At 41.0% G+C, this 22,056-nt stretch overlaps 1 protein-coding gene across 1 annotated transcript in view; it reads right to left on the reverse strand.

Moving 5' to 3' along the window:
• The window catches only part of LOC117367099 (ADP-ribosyl cyclase/cyclic ADP-ribose hydrolase 1-like), a 60,700-nt gene that overhangs the window by 28,785 nt on the left and 9,859 nt on the right, over positions 1–22,056 (reverse strand). Inside the window, 1 exon segment of the mRNA XM_033959363.1 lies at positions 1,816–1,945. Within this exon segment, the coding sequence (XP_033815254.1) occupies positions 1,816–1,945 (130 nt within the window).

The following is a 22,056-nucleotide window of genomic DNA, read 5'->3' on the forward strand; positions in this document are numbered from 1 at the left end:
CCTTGCAGGGGAGGGCGTGACGGAGGGGACACTGGGTGCAGATCCTGGCAGGGAATGGCACTTGAATATTAAGCCCCCGACTTATATTCTAGTCAACCATTTTTCCTCCTTTTGGGGGGGAAAATGGGGGTCTCGACTTATATTCGAGAATATATGGTAATTGAAATCACCCATTATTATAATGTTGCCTAATTCTCCATCTTTCCTAATTTTTGAAAAAATTTCTTCATCTTTCTGCTCATTTTGTCCTGGGGGACGATAGTATAACCCTACCTTTATATTCCTTCCCTTGGAATTTCTATCCATATGCAGAGCCCATCATGAAATACATATAAGGATGGGCAGGAATACATGCATTGTTGCTGGTACATCCAGTGAAAGCAGCAATTTTATTATTTGGCAGCTTGACCACTGGAGGTAGCACCACAAGATTAGTGGTAGGGAGTAAAAGGAACCATTTTGAACCTGGGCGGGAGCATCCAGAGCTAGGGATCATTCTTGCCTCCTCTAGTAACCAGAAAAACCCTTGATAAGAGCTGAGGGAAGAGGAATCGGAGCTGTTGAGACTACTCTGAGGGTGGGGAGGGTTACGCCATATGCTCCTTGATATAAACCATAGGCCTATACAGAGTTGGTACTTATATGCACTTTGGAGAAGGAGCAAAATCCAACATGGATATACAGTACATATATTTTTTAATACAGACACGGCTTTGCACTGCAAAATGAAAAAGTACACATCTATTTTGGAGGCAAGCTCTAAGCCACAGGGCCCCCTTTAATCTCTGTGTCCTGGGGGTTGGGGGCATAACTGCCATTAGCAGCTTTCTAAAAATTAATATTTGCACATGTATTCAATCTAGACATGTAAATGATATGTTTATATTTTATTAAGACTTGTTATACCGCTCTAGCATATCACAGACCTAAGCGGTTTACAATGCAAATACTTAAAGAAAGGAACTCCATTGAAAATTGGAAAGATAAAGATAAGATACCGCGATTAATATAGTAATTATATTTATTTGTGTACTGTTTTCTTATTTTGACAATAAAGTTGCTTATTCAAAGATAAAAAAAAAAAAAGAGTAAAATAAACTCCAGTCTGGTACTAGGTCCAAGCTTTACTCCAGTCCAGTGGAGACAAAGAAATGCAGCCGGCACTATGAGCCTCCAATGCAAGCCGACCGCAATCCTCCCTATCTATGCTGGGAAAGTATGGCCTGCAGGCAGGGACTTGGAAGCCCAGACAGCCCGCTCCCAAGGATCTCGCCATACATCACGGGGGTCCTTCTGATGAACGGGCTAACTCCAAGGCAGGACAACTACTGTTTCAGCTGCACACCATGGGATCCTTCAGGGGCCATCCTCTCCTCAGAAGCACCACCTCCGAGCTCACTCTGATGTGAAGTCCTCCTCCCCACCAGCCTGACTCCAACAGCAGAAAATCGGGAAGAGTCATCGGTACAGCCTCACTCAGCAGATCCTGACACCTCCAGCTCCACAAACCATCCAAGCAGGTCTGACAGGTCCATGGAACCAGATGGCGGGAGCAGGCAGAAAGCCCCCTGACTGTTAGACAGGAGCCAACGGTCAAAATGATCTTAATTTTTGAGGAGCTATTTACTCCAGACCAAAATAAATATGTTACGTGTTTATATATATATATATTTTTAAAGTTCAATCAAGCTTTATTGAGCATTTTTATATAAAACAACAAGTAGGTAACAAAAGGCTACAAAGCCTTCACAACAATTAAATGTTTAGATATTTTTAAATGACTACTAGTAAGAAAAAAATGGAAAAGTTTATTACCTTGTTACAGGGTATAGGGTGACTTGTCAGATCCATTAAATGTTGATAATCTTCTTTCATAACACTGCATGGATGCTTGTAAACAAATATTTTTTTGAGTTGTTCCCAAATCTGTGTACAATTCTTCTCTCTGTAGAAAATTTGAAAAGAGAGGCATTAAAGGAATTTTAAAAAATCCATATAGATTATAAACAAGAAATGGAAATATGAGTAGCAGTTAAAAACAATCTGATAGAACCATGAAGGGTTCTACTATGGGGAACACTGCCACGGTTACTACCGTGTTTCCCCAAAAATAAGACCTACCCTGAAAATAAGCCCTAGTCGGGATTCACCGTCAGCGCTTCCTCCCGCCGTGACGCAGCCATCCTTCCCTCCCATCCAAACTGTGAGCGAGCCCTACATACCGGTACCTCCCTCCGATATGTAGGGCTCACTTGTAGTCAGCGGTTTGGATGGGAGGGAAGGATGGCTGCGCGGCCGCGGGGACAGCGGTGTTCTGCTGCATAAAGGATGGGAGGGAGGGAGGGAAGGAAGGATAGAAGCTGGGCAAAGGTTCTGCTGCACGAGGAATGGGAGGGAAGGATGGAAGATTGGCAAGGGTTCTGTTGCATGAGGGATGGGAGGGGAGGGAAGGAAGATTGGCAAGGGTTCTGTTGCACGAGGGATGGGAGGGAGGGAAGAATAGAAGCTGGGAAGGGCTCTGCTGCACAGGGGGATAGGAGGGATGGAGGGATAGAAAGATGCTTCAGAACTTAATGGTATTTGTGGTATACAAGTGAGTTTTATGTTATGTTATGGATGGGTGAGAGGGGAGGAATGATACTGCATATGTGGGGAAGAGAAAGGAAAGAGGAAGAATTGGGGTGAAGAAGAGGAAGAGAGAGATGATCATGTACATACCCCGAAAATAAAACCTAGTGTGTTTTTTGGTCCCAAAATTAATTTTATGACACTATCTTATTTTGGGGGAAACACGGTAGGTACATAGGACCTGGGTTGGCCACTGTTGGAAATAGGATACTGGACTTGATGAACTTTTGGTCTGTCTCAGTATGGCAATTCTTATTTTATCTTATTGGCTGTTAATGTAAAAAAAAAAAAAAAAAAGTGTATGTATAGAGAGATACTAATACACACACATTGACCCAGGTATAAAAAACTCAGGTTGTGAGCCCATTAGGGACAGAGAAAGCATCTGCATATAATGCATGTAAACTACTTTGTAAACAGTAAATATGTAACCCCCCCTTTTTTTAACTGTATATTTTTACAAAATTGTATTTAATAATAGAATAGGGGTGGGGTGCTTCCAAGATGGCAGCAGGACTCCAACACGATTTCTGAGCTCTCAGTACTTTTGCACTTTATTTCTATGAATAATTAGTAAATAGAAGGTGAAGGACTGGGCTTACACCACTGCTTCAGCTTCTCCTTCTTCCAGATGTCTGATGGATTTACATAGCTCCTAATCTGGATTCTCTGGTAACAAGTGGTTTTTGGAAGGTGCAGTGGGAGAAAAGAATAGCCTTCCCTTGACTTTGAAGCGTCCATAATCCCAGAGTTGCAGATTTCCCAAACCAACCTGACTTGCATATCACAGCAGCTTCCTCTGGACTTCTGGCATAGTTAAATGCCGTCAGCATTCCAGAATGTGTAGAAATCCTGCAGTAAGGTTCCAATTGAAGGACAAAGGAGCTTTGACAGGAGAAATGGAAGAGAGTAACGGTGCACCAAGAAGGAAATTTGGATGCAAAATTATCCCCAGATTTTCTTTGAATTTTGTCTATGGCAGTGTGAGGGATTGAGTAGCATAGTAGCAGGTATCCCTAGAAATACTCCCTCACTGATGTGGTAGTTAAGCTACCTTCCAGCAGGTGGAACCAACTTGAGGAATGTTAAGCTGTTTGGCCAGAGGGGGGGGCTCAGAGAACAGGAAGTGTTAAAAAAAAACCCGCTGGCAAGACAGAACAGAGAGAGAGGCTCCAAATGTAGAGGCTTTCAGGAGGGAGGTCCCGAGTCAAGAGGACTCCTATAGAAGGACAAGTCATAGCACTTGAAGAGACTAGACCAGGAAAGCAGGGTGGATCAGGTGTGTGGAGATAGACTATTAAGGTAGGAAGTCTCTTATTTTGAACACCTAGATATTAGAACACAGACTGAAGGCAAGTTTATGTGGGACTGTGCTTGGCTAGGGAAGGAAGAATTACTACTACTAATAACAATAATAATTTTCATGGCTCTACTAGACATATGCTGTGCTGTACACATTATATTCAGGTACTTTCTGGTCCCTAGTTGGCTCACATTTTATTTTTGTACCTGGGGCAATGAAGTGTTAAATCACAAAGAACTGCAGTAAAAAGTGAATCTAGTTCGCTATGATCAAAGTCTGCTGCAATAACCATTAGGCTACTCAAATTGTCTGGTGACAATTGCTAGTTTATTAAAGGCCCCATGGATGTTACCTTGCAAAATCATCACTGTGTAAAAATTCAGGCCAGTATGAGACCTCTTAGCTCCCTGGATAGTTTAGAAGATTTGGACAGAACAAGCCTGCTTTCAAAAAGAAAAATAACATTTGGACTGAATCCAAGATGGTGTCTTAGTAGACACCTGGAAACAGTCCAGTCCTGATTACCCTATAGATCATGCAAAACCTACACACATCCTATATCATTCTTCATTAATTTCAAAGGACTGTCAGAGATGAGATGCTCAAATGAAAAGCAATGAATCTGCTGCTTCACCAAAAATTCTCCATTAGCCCTGTGCTCAAACTCGCATCACTTCTGTTCTTTTGCTAATTTTTCAAATTCATAACAGCCATTTAGTGATAATTTAATTTTGTAATAGTGTTACCACTATCCCTTTCAACAAATTAAATCAGTACTTATTTTGATTTTAGGCTTTACACAACCCTTACCCCAGCTGGGTAAGGAAAGGGCTTTGGCCTAGAAAGAGTTGAACTGTGTTTGGGGTGTGGCCTAGAACCAGCTCTATTGGAACTGTTTTCTGTTTATTCACAAAAAATATTAATGCTATTGTCCTAGTGCAAGTTATTTTAATAAATAAGGTCTTTTGGTTACTCCTAACCTCTGTCTGCCTGCCTTTATGAGAAATCCAAGCCTGCAGCTCACTCACATTACCACAGGTGGATACTCAGCTAAGGGAGTCTTTTCAACCAATTCTGTCAAACCTAAGAAGATTTCATTAGAAGGTATTTGGAAAGTACTTATTTCCCATATCCCCCAGTTCCATTCCGATGAGGTAGGGTCAACACCCAGGCCCATTACCTTCATTCATTATCACTTTTCTGACAGATGATATTTCTGACATCTCTCATATTTGATCTCTTTCAGTTTCATAAGTTACAGCTTCTACTTCTGACCAAGATAGAGTTGAAGGACAGGGAAGAAATTTTTTTCTTTACTGTTGCTTAGCTTCCTACTCCGAGGCTCCAGGTGAGGTGCAAGCATCACTCTAATTTTCTGCATAGCACTGTCCCCTCTTGTAAACATTTCTATACCAAGTTTTTTTGCTGTACCTGCCCTCTGCTCCTGTCACACATTTTCTGCTGGTTTACTATCCTCTGTTCTCTGGGAGTCTTTGACCTCCTCACTTTGAGGCAGTGATTTTAATTTTCTAATTTTGTTTTTGTTAACCCCTCCCTAGGGTTACTATATGGCTCCAGAAAAAGAAAGTGAAACACAGATGTCTCAATCTGTCCTCCACATCCTGAGGCAGCTAATGATTGTCGAAATGCTGGCCATCATTGATGTGTGGTGTGCTTCTAATTTCTAACCTCAGATGAGTATTTCTCTATCATAGTTACTAGAGCAATGGTCTGAATAAATATCACTTTCATGGTGGTTTCATTCAGATACCCTAGAGATTTGCATTGCACAAGGCTCTTTTCCTGGTAAAATATCAATTGAGGAGGTTTTTTTAATGCCAAGGACTTAACTTTACTCCGTGATAGCCTCCACTTTTTCACAACATTTGTTGTTTGGTTGGTGGAGGAGGGGATCTGAGGCTTTTTCCTACCTCGAGGTGATTTTTTCAAGGGAAAGCCATTTGAAGGAACCCCATGGATGTGTAAACGTATTTTCTAGGGGCCTCTGCATGTTCCTCATGGTTTGTATATTTGCTGTGCTGTGAATTTTTGAGTGTGTGATTATTTAGATTAATTTTCTCATTTTGCTTGTGTGGTTTGGACTCCTTTTTTCTGTAGCCGTATGGTAACCCTACTCCTCCCTCTGTTCCTGCTCCAACTGCTTCTACTCACAAGCTGTCTCATATTGATCCTTCCACAATTGATTCTCTTGCACCTTCATTTTACTCTGATTTGCTGGCCTGTTTTTGTCAACTGTTTAATACTCAGACTGACATTCTCCAGAATACTTTGAACTCTTTTGCTCCATTGCAACCGACTAGATAGTATAAGTAAACTGCTTTGATTGAACCCACAGAAAGGCGGTATATTCAAATCCATAAGAATAGCCATACTGGGTCATACCAATGGTCCATCTAGTCCAATATCCTGTTTCTACAGTGGCCAATCCAGGTCACAAGTACCTGTCAAAAACTCAAGTAGTAGCAACCTTCCATGCTACCAATCCCAAGGCATGCATTGGCTTCTCCCATGTCTGTATCAATAACAGACTATGGACTTTTCTTCCAGGAACTTGTCCAAAACTTTTTTAAAACCCATCAACGTTAACCACTGTTACTACATCCTTTGGCAATGCAGGTACATTAGACAGATTGTGAGCCCACCGGGACAGGAAAATGCTTGAAGTACCTATATGTAAACTGGTTTAAGTGTGTTTGGTAAAAGTACAAAAAAGGTGGTATACAAGTCCCAATCCCTTTCCAGAGCTTAACTATTCTCTGAGTTGTAAGAGAAGTTAATATAGTGGTTGACTTCTTAAATTTTTTCTGAGCCATATTTCTAATTTCTTTTTCTTTACAAATCCCTGTCACTCAAAGATTCAGTAGAGAATGACACGGTGACAAAATTAATCACCGTTCCCGTGGATAACCGCGGGAAATAATCCCATGTCATTTTCTAGTGTCTATTTCAACCTCGGTCCTTCTACACCAGCATTCTTCAAAGCAAAGCTTGCGGGTCAATGGTTGTGCCCAATTATACTCTGATTCTTCCCTCTCTCCTTAAAGAATGACATGAAGATGGTTTCCCGCGGTTATCCGCGGGGACGGGAACGGTGATGAATTTTGTCACCGTGTCATTCTCAGTGTGCACAGCTGACCAAGCCAATAGGGGGAAGGAAATGTTTGCTCTGAGATGCAGAGCCACTGAACCTTGAAAGAAAAAACAAAGTTAAGATAACCTCCTAAGAATACTGTAATAAAAACAGGCACCTTTATTTATTTTCTGTTTCTTTGAAGTTAAAACTTTTCTTTCCCTAACGTGTCTATACTATTTCATGTACTACAATAAATAACCCCTGATATCTTGCAATATGTCTAATTGGTTTAATTCCCCAAACTTATACAGCATTTTCTTTCTATATCCCTGTCTAAGGAGCACTTTTTTTTTTCCTGCCTCTTCGAAGGCTCATATTAGTTTTGGGGTTTTTGTTTTTTTTTTCTGTATGTTCTTTGTTTCTCTACTAAGACACCACGTGAAGGGTCATGGGAAGGATTAGAGAGCCACCTGTGACCAGAAGAGATGTGAGGAGCAATATACTCCATAGGCATCATCACAATACCTCCAATTAAAGGGCCAAATAAAGTTTTGTTAGCAACATGAGAATAGTCACCTCCGTTATTACCCACACTTCTGTCAGTGATTCACTATCCTCCAATTAAAAGAGCCAATTTACTTTTTTGTTGCTTCCAAGAAACATGACACAATCCAGATGGGGAAAAAGGGAGACATGAAAGACCCAGAGAAAATGTATTGCTTGATCTCTAGGTTATCAGAGCTCATGAATATGCATTTCCCTATTCTGGCCATGTTACAGAACAACCTATAAAATTTGAGCCCTATGTCTATCTGGCTTCAGGGCATATTACCTTGCCAGGTATTCAAACTCCAAATCTTTTCTTTCACTGCTTATGTCTCACTCTTCATAGTTTATGCGTTTTTGTCTTTGCAATAATTATCCTTAGAGCTTTATGTGTAAAAATTAGGGATATGATAATATTTTCACTCATATTTCTTGTATAACAATTTCTTTTTCTATGAGTATATAAACTAACTGAAATAAGGTTGACCCTAAGGTTGACCCTAGCATCAGGTAACTATAATTTGGTTTATTCTCCCCGATATGCATCATTTTGTATTTGTCCACATTAAATTTCATCTGCCGTTTGGATGCCCAGTCTTCCAATTTCCTACGGTCTGCCTGCAATTTTTCACAGTCTGCATGCATTCTAACAACATTGAACAGCTTAGTGTCATCTGTAAATTTAAAATTGTAAAGTAGACAAAGACTAATTCAAAATACACACTAACCAAAATCCAGTGAGGTGGATTCTATTGACTGCGGGGTGTCAGATTGACCATATCAGCAGGTCTGTCAATTCCTCATTCATCCCCTACAGACAGTATTTTTTATATCTTTTTTTTATATGCTTTTTATATATATATATATTTGTGAACTTTCATTTTTGACGTTTTTCATAATAAATTAGTAATAAGAACAATATTAAAGGTGACTTAGCTTATTTCTGTGAGTATATAAGTCATACTGGTTTGAAGTATGGTTTTTGATGCCGCTGATACGCAAACTAGGTACATTTTATGCATCAGAACCCCATGCCTTGAGAAAGACTGGCGAAACGCGTTGGCAGAGGGGAGTGTTCTATGTATAACATCGGAGAAAATACTTCAAACCAGTATGACTTATATACTCACAGAAATAAGCTAAGTCACCTTTAATATTGTTCTTATTACTAATTTATTATGAAAAAACGTCAAAAATGAAAGTTCACAAATATATATATATATAAAAAGCATATAAAAAAAAGATATAAAAAATACTGTCTGTAGGGGATGAATGAGGAATTGACAGACCTGCTGATATGGTCAATCTGACACCCCGCAGTCAATAGAATCTGTAAATTTAATCATCTCACTCGTCATTCCTATTTCCAGATCATTTATAAATATGTTACATAGAACCGGTCCCAATATCCTTCTTATCATTCTTGCCCATGGTATCACTGAGGACTTATTTGCTTAAGCACCAAATTAGACAAATAGAGAGGTGTTGGTGCCATATTAAAATTAAAGCTACCTACCTGCTTTCTTTACAAAGAAGCTCAGAAACACTATCTCACATAAATGACTAAAGCTCAGAAATCCTGTTTCTTGAAAACAATTGCTTCTGCTCCCAGTCATCCAAAAGCACTTTTTTTCTACTATCTCTTCCATGACTTCTCAAAAAGACGATAGTATTCCCCAGTCAGTATATGTTGATTCATTTGCTTATTATTATTATTATTTTAGTTACAATGACATTAGATCATAGACAACAATTTCTATGCCTTTCTATCCTTGCTAGCTTTTCTCCTGGCTGTCTCTCTACACTTATGACACCTACCACTGATATTTCAATGACTTCTCCTTCACCTCCTCCAATTAGCCTTACTTACTCTTGGTCAGACTTTAATTTTCTTTCCATTTCTTCTCTCTCAACTTCTTGCTTCCTCTAGAGCCACTAATTGTGCTATAGATCCCTTCCCATCACTCTGGCTCAAGCACCCTAGTTTGGATCTATTATCTAAAAAGTTCATTCTATTCTCCATCACAGTCTATCATCATGAGAATTTCCTTTCCCTGTGAAGGCATGTGTTTGAACATCCTCTTCTTAAGAAATCAAATTTAGGTAATTCTGTTCTAATTATAGACCAGTCTCCAATTTTCCTTTTACTTCAAAAATCTTAGAACATGTGGAGCAGCATAATAAAAAAAGTCCATTTTAGATCTAAGTCACTAGTCGCCCAAAGTCGGAAACATCCAAAGTCCATTCTCAAAAAATACGTCCAAAATACTTTATTTTTGAGAATCATCTACTTCTACGTCCAGTGGTTTGATCGTCCAGACCTCTAAGTCGTCTATCTTTATACCCCATTCTCATCCAAAAAATTGTCCAAGTCAAAAACGCCTAGAACAAGACCTCTTAGATGTGAGAGGGACCAGCAAAGTGATGGACTGGATACCCAGACATGGCAACAGAGTAGTGGGACACCTTACAGGGCACTGCTGTGAACTTCACAAAAAGGGTGCCACATAAACATCTCACCACAACTCCTTTGCAGGTCATGAAGAGCCCTCCCAAAATCTACTATACCCATCTATCTACCAACCCAATAGCCCTTATGGCTGCAGGTGCCACCTTTATGGCAAAACAGTAGGGTTTTGGGGGTGCACATGTTTCACCATGAATGAAGTGTTTAGAGTGGCTTATGGGCCTGGGTCCTCCTCTCTATGGTTCACTAGCCTGCCCCCAAACTACATAAGACACCTCTGTGTAGCTCTACTAGGCTTTCCTATGCCAGCCAAGTGATGATGTTCTGGAGGCAGGTATGTACTTTTTTATTCAGATTTGTATGACAGTAGGGGGTCAGTGATCAGTGGTAGAGTTTGTGGGGGTCTTTACTTTGTGTCTGCAGTGGTTATCTGGTCACTTTTGATACCTTCTGGGCATTTATACCTGTTTTTAAATCGCCTAAGTCACAACGTATAAGTTCCATCTAGGAAGTCTCGTTGCAGGACAACTAAGTTTGGTTGGCCCACATCCCACCTACCTCTCACCCTAACCACTCCTCGAAAAGCGCCCCTTTTCACTCTGGGTGCACAGCAGCAGTCAAAAGGCCTAAGATGCCTCTAGATACATCTAAAACCCATTTCGATTACTGGCCTGTCTTTTAGGTCGACCTGTCTTTTAGGTCGACCAAGTGCTGATTTGGACGACCTGTCTTTTAGGTCGACCAAGTGCCTATTTAGGCAGGTTTTTATAAATATTTTCATTTTGATTATGAACCTCATAGTCACTAATCATGAAGCCAGGACAGAATATACCCAAGCACATAGAAGAACGAGGCAGGAAAAGAATCAGGAGTGATTCAAGAGATTTATACACTCTGTTACAAATCTTGGTTATCATCTGCAAAAAGGCAACTTTTACCTTCTAAGCTTTTAGCAATGTCCTCTTGCATTTTAAGCCATATTTCAGTTAATAGAATGAGACTTGATTGGTGTATTTCTATTAAATCCCTAGAAATATCTGCTTTAACACAGATCTCACATTTACATATATACATGGGACAGGCAATTAAGTATGTGTGAATACTGTAAGTCCTGTCCATAGATCTCCACAAAAAATTGAGATCTTATTAATAATCCCATTTAAAAAAAAACAATGTTATATTTCTTTCAACATCATTTAGCTCCATGATTGTACAGCTCCAACCTGGCCAGTGGTTTCAGCTCTGAGGCTTCTTCAGGAAGCATAAAACAAGATAATCCATGGACTGCCCACAGCACTTCCTTCTTCCCTATTCGATCATGAAACACCATTTCTCAGGAAAGCTCACTGACTACCCATTTCACATATGATTACTTTCAAAATACTACTTCTTACTTTTAAAGTTCAATCTAATCACATTCCATCCTTTATATATACGATGTTAATCCTGTATGACCCACACAGGACACTACGCTCTTCCCAACAATATCTTTTAGCGGTCCCCTCAGTCCACCAATTGTTTTATGATACAACACGTAAAACAATCTTTTCTGTAACCGCTCCAACATTGTGGAATACTTTACCTCTTACCCTGAGGTAAGAAAAGAATCTCAATAATTTTACATCTAATCTTAAAACATTTCTTTTCAGAGATGCTTTTGAGATCTATACATAATTTTTTTTTTTGTTCAAAAAAACTCAGACAATAGGCCTTACATTAAGGATTCCTTTTTACCTTTTGTTTTTATCCTCCCCTTTCTTTTATTTTAAGCAATGTATCCTCCCTATTTGCCCATGTGTATCATGTTACGACTGTATTATAATTGTGTATTCGTTCCCTTTGTTATATTTTTATATTTTAAACTTTTTAACGTTTTGTATTAATTGGAAACCATTTTGACTATAAAAGCGGTATATCAAGACTTAAATAAACTTGAAACTCCTGCAGTTTAATTGCTAAGCTTTAATATTTTTAAAGATTAAACATAACATAACATAAAAATGTATTTATATATCGCAGGACCCTAAGGGGTTCATAATAAAAAAAAGCGTTTAAAAAGTGTCCTAAATGGCTATACTTGGACGATCAAAAAGCTTGATCGTCCAAGTACCCATAACCAAAGCTGGTTTTAGACATATCTAAAACCAGATTAGGCCTTTCCCCTGCCACTAAATGCACAGAGTGAAAAGAGGCATGTTTAGAGGAGGGGAAAGGGCAGGCAGTGGGCGGGAGGTGAGCCAACCTACACCTAGGCGTGCAGCAGGTATAACCAAAACCTTAGGCAGGTTGCCTAGTCGGCACTTATACCTTTTTGATTTAGACGAAGTCAAAACAGGTCTAATTGCCAAAAAAAGAGCCGCTGAGCTGATGGAGGCTGGCGCGATCAGTTCAGCGGCCTGGCAACCTACCCACCCACCCACCGCAACCATCGAGGCAGGAGAGATGCCTCATCTCCCCTACCGCGATGTGATCACCCCTCTACCCGAACTGCCGCAACCCACGGCAGGAGAGATGCCCAATCTCTCCTGCTGCGGGTTGTGGCTGTTCGGGTAGAGGAGTGATTGCATCGCGGCAGGGGAGATGGCCAATCTCTCCTGCCGCGATACATCACCACCCCCCCCCCCCCCCGACAATATCGGGGCAAGAGGAAGCCCAAGCCCTTTTGCCCCGCGGCACCCCGACTGCCCGACTATGTTCGGGGCAAGAGGGAGCCCAAGCCCTCTTGCCACGGCGATCGTCGGCACCCTCCCCCATTACATTTGGGCCAGGAGGGAGCCCAAGCCCTCCTGGCCTCTCGCCCCCCACCCCCTACAATATCGGGCAGGAGGGAGCCCAACCCCTCCTGCCCAGGCGGACCCCCTACCCCCAACCCCCCACTACAATACGGGCAGGAGGGATCCCAGGCCCTTCTGCCCTCGACACAACCCACCCCAATGACCGCCCCCTGAACCCCCGATTGGCCCCTCCGCCGACCCGCAACCTCCCGCCAATCCCACGACCTTGGGCTCACTCTTGCCCCGATGCTGTCGGGGAGTCGGGGGGGGGGCAAGAGGGCTTGGGCTCCCTCTTGCCCCGATGCTGTCCGGGAGTCGGGGAGTTGGCGGGGTAAGAGGGCTTGGGCTCCCTCTTTGCACTGGGGGGGGGAAGACAGAAGGGGCCATGGAGAGATAGGAAGAGGGAAAGGGGGCTGCTTTGGGGGGAGGTGTGCTGGGGACAGACAGCTTTGCTCTGGGGGGGGACGACAGAAGAGGACCATGGAGAGACAGTTAGGGAGAGGGAAAGGGGGCTGCTTTGGGGGGAGGTGTGTCCTGGGGGCAGATAGCTTTGCTCGGGAGGAGGGGGAGACAGAAGGATACAGACAGCAGCCAAGGAGAGAGAGATAAAGAAACACAGACAGATCTATTCTAGCACCCGTTAATGTAACGGGTTTAAAGACTAGTCTTTTAATAATAATAAACTTTTGCTCATTATGACAGGGGTTACCATACAGCATATTATGAAAAACTGGAAAAATTGGGACCGGCTGAATTACAGTTTTTGGTGGAATTCTTTATGTCACATCTTTAAAATGGAACGGGTAAAAGCCATACAACAGGGGAATTTTAAGAAATTTCAGGATGTTTGGGAGCCATTAACAAAATATTGTAAAGAATGAATATTAGGTTTTATTTTCTTTTTGAACATACATGTCCAAGTCGGGGAAGGGGGTACTTTATGTTTTCTTATGTTTAAAAACAATGTTGGGGATGTGGGAGGGAGGGATATTTGATCTGGAATATTAAGTGATACTAAAGTATAAAATGGTTTTCATCTTATATCGCACTTAATTGTAAATTTTAAAAATGAATAAAGAATATTAAAAAATAAAAAAAAATAAAAATTGCTACGGAATAAAAAAAAATAATAATCTAAAAGAGGCAGTATCAAACTATGATCTAATAGTACATAATTTCCACACTTACTACTCTCCTTTTTCTGCCTTCTTTTCCCCCCTTGTTCAACAGTTTAAAGCTAAGCATGGCTTTTTTTCGCATTCATGGAACTTATTGTTTATTGTGAGCTTCTCTACTGCTTCAGAGTGGTTTGCACCAGCTTCTGTAAAGGTGTTACAATACATGAGCTTCTGTAGAAATGTTACAATAGAGAGTTACAAATAGTTTCTGCGAGGTGTTAACAACACATGGGCTCTATACAGAGTTACAGAGGCTTCTGTAGTGGTGTTACAATACACTTCTCCCTCTGTATTCGCTATGATAGGGGATTAACAGACCCGCAAATAACTTTTTCATATATTATTCGCTGTTTTCTATTAAAAACCATCATGAATATGGTAAAAACCACGAATAACATGGTAGGAGACCTGGCCTGTTCCTGAAGGAGAGGCCAAACACGGTGAAGAAAGTGCTGGGAATCAGCGATTTTTCTCTGTAAACGCCTGGATCCAGCGATTTCTTTTTGCAAGCTGACGTAATTTGGGGGGAGGAGCCAGAAAGCTTAAAACCACAAATAACTGAAACCGTGATTGCTGAAACTGCGAATACGGAGGGAGAAGTGTACAGAGTTATTAATACTGGCATGATTATGCCACAATCAATCACACCCTCTTAACAGCAATGGATATTTCAGGTTTGCTTCTACTATGAGCGCTTGCAGATTCAAAACATTATTACCTGATTGTCAGGATTTGTGCTTATTATTTTCCAGCTAATTTCCACCTGCTTGCTTATTATTCCCTGTAGCTTTAAACCTGGTTTCTTCTTCAGTTTGTTGCCAAGACACCAAGAATACCAGCAAACCACTTCCTGTGCTACAACTAAAAGAAATGTATTGCCTCACGAAAGAGAAACTGAAAAAAAAAAAAGATCCAATTTATTTATTTGTATTAAGAACGTAGAATTTTTTTTTTTATCCTGTATTTTGTAATAAAGCAATATTGCTTTTGAATCTGCAACTGTATCATGTAATTATAGGGAAATAGGAGAGGTTTTTTTTTAGCGATTTATCTGTCCAGACTGTTTACCTGTCACAACTGAGATTAGCAGTTTCTGCTGTGTTTAGTGCAGTGGGAACAAGATAGGTGTTGTGCTAATTTTCAGCTCAGTAGTTACTATTAGCCAGAATCATAGAAGCCGTGCTGGGGAAGGAGCTCTTTGCTAATGTAATATCCCACAGCACCAACCATTCAGAATCCCAGTGAAATTTGCCTTGCTCTCCTCTTCCTGTTCATAGTTGCTAAGATTAGCAGCAGGGACCGTAGAAGGGTCCTCTCTGTGAATATAGATGCCATATTGTGGTGATCCCACAATACTCCATCAGTAATCCCACTAGAGTGATCCTTGTGTCTGTTTTTTTTATTTTCCCTTGGACAGTAAACATTTTCTCAGACCCAAAGAAGCAGCCAGCCTATCCACTACAGCTTATGCCAGAGGTAGAAGGCTCATGCAAATTACGAGGCTAAATAAAATAATATCAAGCTAGACATGGGAAAGTATATAATGTAATGGTAATCAAGCAGCAACAGAGCTTTCTGCTTAGATTCCCAATTGTAAATGCTTAAACAATAGGATTGTAGCTCTTGTCTGACCTCAGGTAGGCAAGTTGACCAATATATGACCAGCTAGATATTCTGGCCTATTCTAGAAAAAGGGAGAAGCTACTGTAGGAGAAGCTGGAAGTAACAAATGGTTTACAATAAGTATAAAATAAGGGAATAAAACAATACAAGACAAACTAGTACATTTAACCCTTTCAGGACCAAGGGACATATTTGTCCCATAACTTTAAAATCCTATCAATTTTGATTGGGATAGTCTACAGTTCTAAATTTGATATGTACGGATTCCATATGATACTGCCTTTATGTAAACAAACTGGTTCCGACATTCATTCATTAGCGTCGTTGCCAGATTGACGAGAAGATTCACTTGCCACACTGTCCATAAGCCAGAAGTTTGATTTTTTAAATAAAAATAATGATATTTCACAAACAAAAATCAATTTTTTGGCATCTGCAAGCCCTTTTTACCTTAAAAATGTCGTCAAAACAACAAAAATTGGCCTACGATCCTTATGGTCCTGAAAGGGTTAAAGGGAAAACCTAATATGCTAAATTACAATAAGAATTGCAAGGAAAATAAGGAAAGGGAAAAAAATAAAATAGGGTCCCCATAATGTAAACAAAAAAACAACTTATGAGCAGAATGTTTGAGAGATGTAAAATGCCTTTAAATTGAAGGATCCCTAGCTAGCTGACATAGCTGGGTCACGGTGTATATGAAAAACTCCATCTTAGATCAGTGGGTAGTAAAACTAAAAACAGCAACCTGTGACTCCATTTTACTGCTCTGAGAAATCACGTATGCATGCAGGCCTGTTCTATGTATCTGTCTTAGTGCCTGGTACAGCCAGGAGGCAAAGGAATGTAGATTGTTAGCTAGCCATTGATGTATAGATTATAGGATGGATTTATGGTTTTGTTTTTCTCTTCGCTCCTACCTTTTGGTCAGAGCTGGTTTGAACTGGTTAGGATCCTATATAACTTTGGTGTCCGAGATCCTCAGGGTCTTCTGTTTATGCAGCCAGTTCTGCCCAGAAGTCCAGCATATATGCTTGTTTAATAAAAGCCTTTTTAAATCTCTTCAGTCTCTGGCTCAAGTCTCTGCACTACTAAAGGAGGGCCTTATCCTAAAAGGTACCTTCATTTGGCGCCCGAACAGGGACTTGATCTACAGACTTGAGCCTGTTTGGCACGATCGTCTCCCTCGGAGGATTTCAAACCTTGCCTCCTACGAGACCCGTAATAGCCGGCATTAACCTGGTGGTTGACCAGGAACGGTTTTCTCGTCGAAGACAACGGATTGCACCTCGAGAAGGAACGAATCGGTGGAGATTTCTGGCTCCTGGTTTTGTTGTGCCGGTACCGGACCTGTCTTGGTAAGTGAGAAGTTGATTCCTTCTCTATCCTGTCTCTACCTCTTTTGTCTAGTAACTTCTTAATCCGTTGTGAAGCACAGAGAGGTATATAGGATTCTGGTTTCTGGAAATTGGAACTTTTGTTGGGTGCATATATAGATTGTATAATATGGGTCAGAGCACCATCGACCCCCTTCAGATCATGCTTAAACATTTTACGACTGACCCTCTTTTTCTTCTTACAAGAGGGGGGAATACATAGCGTACATAGTCCTGCTTTTCATCATGAGATGTAACATCTCAACCCTGCCAGTTATGGCAGGCTAATACAATGCAATTTTTAATTGGGTAATTATGGAGAATCAATGTTAACTGAGTTTGATTACTAATAAAACAAAACACTTAGTTAGCTAGACACAGTCATGCTTGGACTGGATTAACTCTCCTAATCGTATGGTTTAGCACCATTTAGATAAATTGAAAGCAACAAAAAAAAACCACCCAAACATTTTCCCTTTGCCCTATTGTTTTTCTTCCATCTATGTCTTCTTTCCTTTCCTCCTTGAAGTTCTTTTTTTCCCCCCTGTTTCTTATATGTTTAATTCTGGGTTTGTTGAGGTTTTTTGTAATTTTTTATTGTTTTCTTCACCCTTATTTTTATTGTTGTCAAAGGCTTAGTATTTGGAATTTAATCAACTTTTTGTCATACTTGTCAAATTAATAAAACAAAAGCTCTGGGGACACCTGACAAGACACAGAGAACGAGAAATTGGTGATGTTGAGAAATTTACCCGGGTAGATGGAAATAGCATTTAGGTTGGAAACCTGGGAGAGGTTGGTAAAGCAAGCCAGCATGATTGTTTTGCCGAAAGTTGCAGACAGGATAGCGTAAGTTGCTTAACAGGGTAAAATGCATGTGGATCAAGACAGAATTAAGAATGTGAGTTCGCACTGATGAACGAGAATAAGGACTGTGATTTTAGATATATGTTGCGTGCAGTGGATTTGTTACAGACAGTGAGTAATTTAAAGAAAGTTGAGCCAGATAGTTTACGTGTTCTCGCAGTTGTCAAAGTGTGTCTGCTGGTAATAAAAAAGAAAAAAAAAAAAAAGCAACTGTTTGTCAGACATGTGGGGTTTGTGTTGGGCACATCCCTGCCTTTGTATCCCAGTGTTGGGGGATTTAAAGTACAAGACTAACAATGATAGAGGTTAAGTATCCATATTTTTCTGAAAATTGAAATATTTGCTAAACATGGGCTTGATAATTCAAGTTCAAGTTTCAAGTTTTATTATTATTTGATGAATCGCCTATACAAACATTCTAAGCGCTGAACAATTAAAAAAAAAAAAAACAACAACATTTTAGAGGACAAACAATTTTAAGACACAAGTACAAAGTTAAATAATAAAGTTTTTAAGAGTTTTATAAAAGAGATAAGATCTTTTTCTTTTCTGATGTACAGTAGCAGTGCATTCCACGTTTGTGGCGCTGTAACAGAAAACATGTCATTTCTTCTTGTACCCACAATTTTTAAAGAAGGTACAGTTAATAAGTCTTGTGATGATGATCGTAGAGAACGAGGGGCATAATAAGGAATGATCATTCTAGACATGAATTGAGGCTCATTGAAAGCTAGAACTTTAAAAACCAAGAATAATATCTTAAAAGTAATTCGGTGGCTAATAGGTAGCCAGTGGGACTTAATCAATAGCGGTGTAATGTGGTCAACTTTTTTTATTTTTTTTTCCCTTTATTACATTACATTACATTACATTAGGGATTTCTATTCCGCCATTACCTTGCGGTTCAAGGCGGATTACAAAAGGTTAATTAAAAAAGTAGAGTTACAATGATTAGCTAGAGAGGTAAGTTGTAGATCTTATAAACATTTAACGTGTTGTTGTGGGTGAGGTGGTTTGTAAAAGAATTAAAAGGTGGTCGTAGTGGAGGTTCTTTTGTTATTATTAGTGCGGTAATGGGTAGGTCTAATGTCAGTTTTAGAGTTGCTAAGAGGTCGTGATGTTATTGCTGCTTCAGGAATTTCTTGAAAAGTATGGTTTTTATTTCCTTTCTGAACGTCCTATAGTCTGGGGTGGTCATCAGAAGGTTGGAGATCTGGTTGTCCAGTCTTGCGGCTCGAGTGGCTAGGAGGCCGTCGTGTAGTTTTGTTCTTTTGACTTCCTTGATTGGGGGGGGGTATGAATGGGGAGTGCGTTTTTCTGTGTCTGGTACTAGGTGCTTGGATGAGGCGATTGTTCAAGTATGATGGGCTGTCTCCGTGTAGGGTTTTAAATAATATGCAGTAGAATTTGAATTGGATTCTTTCTTGGATTTATGAATGAGTTTTATTGATAACGGATGGATTGAGATTACTTCTTTTGTGCTAATAGTCTCCCTTGCTTTCCCGTATTGTGTCTTTATCCTGGTGTTCTTTATGAATTCTTTCTTCCCATACATGTTTGTATAAAGTGTTATTATCAATCTGATTTTAAATACAATTGGAAATAGAAATACCTTTCAAATAAACTTGGTAGCTCAAACTCCAGAGGCAGGGGGTAGTTATTATGTAAGGACAGTGCAGACTAAAGTAGCTACATCTAGTCTGCAGCAGTGCCCACTCCTCAGAGTGTAGCGGGACCCAGGTGGCAGACAAGGGTTCCAGGTCTGCCTGCAGGGAACATGGCTAAGTGACCTCAGGGGTGGTGTCACGTTAAAATGTCTCTTCTTTGTTTCGCAGTCATACATACAGAGCTGTTCTGGACCTGTTACAATGAGTCTTTTTCTACCCAGAGAAGGAGGACAATGTTCTGCTTTCAGTAACCTTGAAATGACCTTGCACTTAACATTTAACATGTTTCTTTTTTTCCCCTTTGAATTGACATTGCCATACTTCAGAATACCTCTATATTTAACATTGTACACTGTACCTAGTAAGTTTTGCTTATTTTTCAAGATTGAAGCACACCCTAGCAGTTGCGTCCCTGTCTGCCTTATGAATGTAATTGGCAGGGCACCAAGCCAGAGTGATCACATTCTTACGTTTTCTCTTTCGGATGTTCCAGTAACCATTAATAGATGCCTTTCATGATTATGTGATTATTATGCCATGTGTTATATCGCACTTTACTTTGCCACTGTGTGCACACAATTATGATTCGTGCTATGATGGACGTTTGTTTTTGTATAACTGTGCATTTCTCTGCAGACACATCCACCCCCCTCCTGTATGTTCCACAACTCCTGGCCCTCACTGTTGTCCAACGTGCACACGATTTTTCTCATGCCGGTAACCCAGCCCTCCGCACTCTTCTCCGACAGAATTTCTATATCCCGAATCTCTCTCAACTCATCTCCCATGTCCTACTCCGCTGTGTCATTTGCCTCCGACACAACCCCTCTTCTGTCAGATCCCCCGTTCCTGGTCACCAGCCTATCGGTTCACACCCCATGCAAGTCCTCTCTACAGATTTTACCCACTTGCCCCCCTCCCATGGGTTCCGTTACCTCCTGGTTTTCATTGATTCCCACACTGGGTGGCCAGAGGCCTACCCAGTGTGCACAGAGAAAAGTAGGGAAATAGTAAAGGCTTTACTCCATGACATCATCCCTCGCTATGGCCTGCCCCTAGTGATTGGCAGCGATAATGGCCCCGCCTACATATCACAAGTCACACAAGCTGTCTCTCAGGCTCTGCAAATCACCTGGAAATTACATGCGGCCTATCACCCCCAGAGCTCTGGCCAAGTTGAACGCATCAACAGAACTATTAAAACCCTCCTCGGCAAAGCGGCAGAAGAAAGCCGCCTGCCATGGCCCAAACTGATCCCTTCTGTTCTATTTCGCATCCGCTGTACCCCAGGTAAAACGCAATTCAGTTGTCCCCATTTGAGCTCATGTATGGCCGACCCCCGCCGATAGTCAGTCTAGACCCCGAGTCTCTTGAACAGATAGGGAATGCTATCACAGACGCAGAGATAAAGCAACTAGGAAAGACCATTATGAAATTACAGAACTGGGTCATTTCTAGAGCCCCGCTGCCAATTACAACCCCTGTTCACCTCTACAAACCTGGGGATCAAGTGTGGCTGAAAGTATGGAAGAAAGAACCGCTGTAAACCCTTTGGACAGGGCCTTTCACTGTCTTACTTGCTTCCCCCACAGCTGTCAAATTGTCCCCGCCACGAGTCTTGGATTCACTACAGCCGTGTGAAGCCCGCTGCTGAGTATATTTGTGAAAAAGGGCCTACTGACCTTCAACTGAAAATCACGCGGCTGCCCCACACTCTGGAAGAGTAATCACGCACGTCTGATCCGGAGATCTGACAAGATATTTAATATGAACTCTGTTGTATATTTACTGCTTGTGATTTACGTCTTGCCAACATTGTCCATGTCCCCTACCCCTCCCACGCCCGGGTGTGCCCCTTGTGTGGCACTAGTGGACAATGGGGGCAAAACGGAAAATGTTATTAGATTTCAAACTAATTATGAGTGTAAGGGTCAACTAGTGACCCCTGTATGTATATATAACAAGGTTGAATATTCTATATGTAATAATGGAGATTCACAGATCTGTTTCTACCCCAAAGCAACTAATAGGGATACTTGGATAGAGGTCAGGTCAGTCTGGGATCAGGGCCCCCTGATTCAACAAACCCTGGTCACTAATCCCTATGTCCCGGCCTCAGTCCTCTTTGATGCTTGCTATGCCATGGACCAGAACCCCACCTTCCTTGGATGTTGTGGTGCCCTAGCATGGAGGAGGGAATATATGCACAACGATAAATACATGTGCCTGGCGGGACAGAAGCCGTCCCACTGTGAAGGGTCTTCCGAACACTACTACTGTAACTACTGGAGATGTGTATCCTGGGCTACTTGGGGTATGACCCGACTGCCTACCACCCGAGCCATATTATCCAAAATGGGTGACTACCTCTGACTGTGGCCTCCAGAACTGTAACCCACTTAATTTCACTATTCTACAGCCATTTAAATGGAACCTCGATGATAGCCTCCGGAAAGCTCGCTATCTTGTGGGCCTACAGATATATGGTAAGGGCACGGACCCTGGTACTGTCTTGCACATCAAACTCGTTGAG

Source organism: Geotrypetes seraphini, chromosome 1 (assembly GCF_902459505.1).
Source record: "Geotrypetes seraphini chromosome 1, aGeoSer1.1, whole genome shotgun sequence".
NCBI classification, from domain to species: domain Eukaryota; kingdom Metazoa; phylum Chordata; class Amphibia; order Gymnophiona; family Dermophiidae; genus Geotrypetes; species Geotrypetes seraphini.